General features: G+C 35.3%; 1 protein-coding gene across 1 annotated transcript; it reads right to left on the bottom strand.

Moving 5' to 3' along the window:
• Window positions 1–515: 515 nt before the first annotated feature.
• On the bottom strand, window positions 516–5431 carry LOC133834460 (uncharacterized). Its single transcript, XM_062264078.1, has 8 exons — window positions 5281–5431; window positions 3603–4866; window positions 3399–3489; window positions 3085–3242; window positions 2942–2993; window positions 2411–2490; window positions 2195–2288; window positions 516–2082 (listed from the first exon to the last, which is right to left on the bottom strand). The coding sequence occupies exons 2-8, from the start codon at window positions 4746–4748 to the stop codon at window positions 1547–1549; spliced, it is 2157 nt and encodes a 718-aa protein (XP_062120062.1). The 5' UTR covers window positions 4749–4866; window positions 5281–5431; the 3' UTR covers window positions 516–1546.
• Window positions 5432–5642: the final 211 nt, after the last annotated feature.

The raw sequence follows: 5642 nt of genomic DNA, 5'->3' as shown, positions 1-5642 counted from the left end.
TTGTTATAAATATTAAATATATAATTTTGTATTAAATATTTTGAATTCATATTAATATAATTAGTAAAAAATTAAAATTATATATTATTACTGTAATATTATTTTATAACATTTAAATTTATATTAATATTATTTTTAAATATCTAATTTTATATTATATATTATTATAATAATGATATTTTATAATATTTATATTTATATTAATATAATTGATAAATATATACTTTTAAGTTAATTTTCAAAATATATTAGTTAATTTTCAAAATATATTCCGTTAAATAAATATTTAGTTATCTATACACAATAAATATATGCCATGCTTATTAGTACACCAGACACCCAACAATTGGCAATAATATATGACCAACATTGGGTGGAAAGATAGCTTTAGGACAATTTGTCATTTCAAAAATTTCACATTTATATAAATCATTGAAGACATTGATGTATTCACTGTAAACATACAAAAATCTTCAACTTGTTATTGGATTGTAGTGGAAGGCAACATCAGGAAAAGCTGAATGGGATATTTTATTTTACTCCACAAAATTACAATTACAAATATGAAATATCATATATATATATATATATGGACTTTTCTATCTATTTATTGAAAAAAATAAAAATAAAAAAGGATGTTAGACTAAACCTATAACTGAGTAAATACATGCATACAAAATAACTATGTTAGGCAATGCTCAAGGTAAAGCAGAGGTCAGCCATGGATATGCAGCAGTAGCAGTTAATTGCTCTGAAAACCAGAAGTTTTCTTCTCACAAGTGAAAATGGCCTAATGAATTTAAAGAAGTCAGCCATGAGAGAGATGGATATGATATCCTTACACAGCCCCAGAACCAAAACCTTATGTAGCTCAGGTCCCACCATGAGAGTGATCAGAAATGGCAGACAAACATATTAATCATTCAGACCAGCCCACATTAGGTAATGGCCAAAGTTCCCCACCATTTCTCCTCAAAGAAACTCCTACCACCAGCTTGGATTCCATCTGATCTTAAGAGAACAAAAGAAAGAGGTTTTACAAGGCCCTACTACTGCCCTGCATCAGTTTGGTACTCTCCAAGCAAAACGCTTTAAGTCTAATTCTTGTGGGCTCGGAAATAGTCGAAATGAAAAACCCATCAACTGGCAAAAAAAGTTATGATCATAATATTGGCTGATTATCCAGAAGAACTAACCTCAGCCACTTGCTGATACAGAGATGGATTAACAAATCATGTAATTGCTGACACTTGCCACGACTTAATTTGACCTCGGCACCCGAGAAATCTGAGAAGGGACCCCATTGGAGAAGGAAAAAAAAAAGACCCAAAATTCTCAAGATTGTCTACACACTGCACATGCCTGTTGCCTACTATAATGGGTACTAAGAAACCTTTCTGTGGCTATTGATGCTGCCCCAAAATCAATTTTCAATCCTTTGTACATGATGTTTGAAGCACTAGCCAGCAAAAGAGAGGCACCGCAAGTAAGGTACCCAATGAAAGAGTAAAAGAATGTCTTAAAAGCCATGCCAAACCAAAGAATGTCAATGATGAATTGGTAAACCATAATTGTGAAATGACTTGATACGCCCATCCCAGCTTGCAGTAACAATGACCATACCCCATGCATGAGAACTAAATCTGTTCTTGCAAGAAACTTTCAGAAACTTCAGTTGAGACTTGTGCATTGCAGATTCTTTGGCCTGAGGAATTGATATTGGAAGCTTTTCCTCAGGCCAAGTTGCAGATGCCTTGGGAAAAGACTCCAAGAAGAATTCTTGGCTTAACGAAAAACTTTCTAGTGAAGAAAGCAATGGAGTTTCTGACACACACTTGTCCACAATGTGAAATGGACTTCCACTGTCTGAATTTCCACCTTTAAAACCACACCAGGGTATTGCAACAGATGCATCGGAGGAAAAACGCTCACAAGACCTAACTTTTTTCGTTTGAGAGAGAACAGTTTCTTCCTGATTAAAGCAACTCCATACATATACATTGGAATCTTCACACGCGGAGACTATACGCTTTCCATCCGATGTGAAACATGCAGATATCTGGGTTCCCGAATTGCGTGGCCCTGCAGGGTATGGAGAGATGCCATTTAGCAAGTGGGCTAAAAAAAACAAACTTCTCAACTTAATTGACAGAAGATTAATATTTTCTTTCTCAAGGACAAGAATCAAACATACCACGGTACTTTCCGACCACATTGTGCCCTCGAAGAACTCTGACTTGTGAATCAGCACTAGTGACCATGACTAATCTAGAATCTTGCGGAGAAAACTGGATGAAAGAACAAATAGTTACAATCCATCCTTTAGGGAAAAATATTTCTATAAATTTAAGAAAAACAAATTGACTACAAAGACTGCATATGAAACCACAAGAGAGTAAGAAAGAACTACCTGGAAGCCAGTTATCTTTCTGCACGGCGACTTCTTTTTGTTGCTCAAGCATATTTGAGATTCCAAATGTAATCGATTATCTGATCCAAGCAAGCAAAGGAAAAAAAATCAATAAAAAATATATAAATAAAAAGAAAATGTAAAATCCACTCATTTAAAAGTCCTGAATAACATCTTCAATATTAATGTAAAGTATACACGCTGAGGTTTAGGCAACCTTAGCACACAACTCCCAATCAAAGACAGGTTGTGCTAACCACAATTTACATGCATAGTCCATAACTATCACAATCAAACGTTCAGAATAAATGCATTAATCAACCAAAAACAAGGCGAATGGTTGAAATGGTGACACATAAGACATTAACATTATGTCAAGACAATTTACAAATTTATATCGATATAGAATCACCATAAACAGATAAATAAGCTAGCAGTAGCAATCACTTTTTCGCATAAATTTCCTATGGAATGGAATAAAAGTGAATTGAAACAAGGACAACAATGCAAGAATGCAGCAGAAAAACAAACCTGATATGTTGTAAAAGCGACAAATCCCAGTCATTGAACCAACAATTCCTCCCTGCAGGATGAATAAAGCTTGTAACTATGAGCCATTTCAAAGATCAGAGTCTGCATCAACATTCTAAGGCCGAAAACAAAAATATACCAACCTTGCCATCAGGTTGGTAACACACTGCAGTGACTATTTCCCTTATGTCAGTCCAATCAACAACTTGAGAATGAGAAATTCCCCAGATACGAACTTTCCCATCTATTGAACCACTGATGAAGTAATCATCATCCACAGGATTAAATTGAACACAGGTCACTGCATGACAATATAACAAAGATTTGTGAGAAAATAAATTCAAAATGTTATAGTAAATGATCTGGGGATCTTGCCATGATATGACATCAGCTAGAGTAAAATATTCAACAAAAATGTCCAAAATTGAATAAAAGAACATAAATGATAATAGCTTACCATAATTACTATGGGAAAAAACGTTGAGGCAATTATCACAGCCCACTTGCCATAATCGGACGGTTTTGTCAACAGATGATGACAAGAGATACTTCAACAAAACAAAACAAAACAAAAAATTAAGTTTAATATCCATTTCATTGAACTAGATACATTTCTGCTTAAATTCATTGTATCTTAAAAATAACTTGAATAATCACTTACATTATTCTTTGACCAGGAAAGGTCCAAGATCTCCCCACAGTGACCCTCGAACTTGTGCAATGGTTGTTCCAATATTCGAAATACTTTAGGCGGAAAAATAACACAAGCCGAGTCTGATGTCTTCCTCAAGCTTGCTGATCTGCCCATTTTATCTTTATCCACTTTTAGCGGTTTCACTTCTGACATATGATTCATTGTGAAGTACACGCAGGAGGGGTCCAATTCTGGAATGTCAACCTCATTGGATCTCTCATCTTCTACCACTTGCCAAATTTTTACAACTCCATCTTCACCAGCACTAGCAAGGTACTGCCCATCGGGACTAAATTTCATAGTCAAAATAGAACCTTCATGGGCTTGAATATCTTGCCCCATATAAAGAGCTGAGAGTTCCTTTGATTGCTTGCTGCATTGGCGAACCTTCACTCTTTGAGCCCTTGACCGTAGATATGCATCTACATGGTTTGGTCTCAGTTTATCAGCATCTCCTTGGCTATCAACAATGCAAGTCATGGATCGTAATTTATTCAACCACCTGCTTTTAAGAGTCTTCATTGGTCCCTCGAAAATGCTCGAATCCCTCATTTTTTGTGACAAATTAGGAGATGAGCCAGAGCAACTCCAAGACTCAGCAGTAGACACCAACTGCCCCAAGCCATCTTCCCCACCTTCACTCCTCTTCTCACACTGCCCCACTTGCACTTCCTCCACATTACACTCTACTGCACCACCAAAATTTCCATCTCTGCAAACAAAGTCCTCTTTTGAACCAGTACCATCCAAAAAATTATAGCTAGTACAAGATCCACATGACATCAAAGATCGACTTGAATAGAACTCATTCTCAAAACCTGAACTTCTCAACACAGCTTCACTCTCCTCACTCACTCTGTCAATCTCTGTTTCTGAAATATAACCCATCCCAACTTGGTTGGAATCCAACCCCATCCACTTAAAAAAACTATCCCTACGCTCCTTGACACTTCCTGGGCTCCTGTTCCAAACATCGTAGAGTAAATTATCCGGAACCCAGCTGTTGGAATGCGAATTCGAATCAAAGCTGTCAGAATTTGCATCAGAAACCGATGCAATGTCTTCTTGGGCATCAAAAAATCCATTTTCATCATCTTCACCGAAGCTATCCATTATAGTATTAAGTTCAACCCATGAAAACCCACCTCACAAGACCAACATTTTAAAACATAGGCAAATGTGGGCAAGTCTTATCCCCTCTTGGCAAGCAACCCCAAGACAAAAAAAAAATCTAAAGAAAAAAAAAACACAAAATTCGAGATCAGTTTAGCAGAAACAATTATAAAAAAGAAAACCAAACAACAACGCTAATAAACAACAATAAAACAAAAACCAAGAGATCCAACATGGATCCCAACCCACACCCATTGAACCTGGTCTCTTCCCCAGTATAAAAATTGAAGATTTAATAAGCAAAAAAAAAAACAAAAATGGCAATAATAATTGAAAAAAAAACTACCCAAAATTCTGCAACAATATAAGGGTCCAAACCACTTCTTAGTACACAGAGATGAAAACCCATTAACAGAATTTAGAGATCACATGATTACACTTGAAGAAACGAATCCAACAAAGATAAAAATAGTAGTAAATATTTCTCATTTCTCAATAACAAAAGAAACCCAAAACTTGGTTTTGTTCTTACGTGCTCGTTGGGGTTCTCTAATGGCGAATTGTTTGAGACTGAGGAGAGCAAGATGAGGCCACAGATCGAAGAAGCAAACTATAAAAATTTGTAGCTTTTTTTTTTTTGGACTCGCTCGCTCGAGGAAGCAAGGCAGAGCAGTAGGAGGAAAATTATTATATATATTGATGATAATAAGAATGAGAAATTAAATAAATAAATAAATAAATAATAAGAACTTTTTATTTTAATTTAAGAAATTTTTTTTTGTCGAAGGGTAAAACAGTAAATAATCTAATAATTTCCTTGATATTCGTGAATGTATGGCCCGAGAAACGAGATTTTGGAAGTAGAGTGTGATATATTACTCTACTCTACTTATA

The sequence above is a fragment of the Humulus lupulus genome, chromosome 5 (assembly GCF_963169125.1).
Source record: "Humulus lupulus chromosome 5, drHumLupu1.1, whole genome shotgun sequence".
Lineage (NCBI taxonomy): Eukaryota > Viridiplantae > Streptophyta > Magnoliopsida > Rosales > Cannabaceae > Humulus > Humulus lupulus.
The sequence above is the reverse complement of the archived record's forward strand: the minus strand, read 5'-3'. Positions and strand labels throughout refer to the sequence as shown.

Bases quoted from the DNA above. Each gene is read 5' to 3' on its own strand.
- LOC133834460 (XM_062264078.1), bottom strand. From the start codon at position 4,748: ATGGATAGCTTCGGTGAAGATGATGAAAATGGATTTTTTGATGCCCAA. The intron at 2,994-3,084 runs GTTGGTATATTT...TTCATCCTGCAG, and splicing joins GTTACCAACCTGATGGCAAG to GGAGGAATTGTTGGTTCAAT. The intron at 2,289-2,410 runs GTAGTTCTTTCT...TCTTTCATCCAG, and splicing joins GAAAGATAACTGGCTTCCAG to TTTTCTCCGCAAGATTCTAG.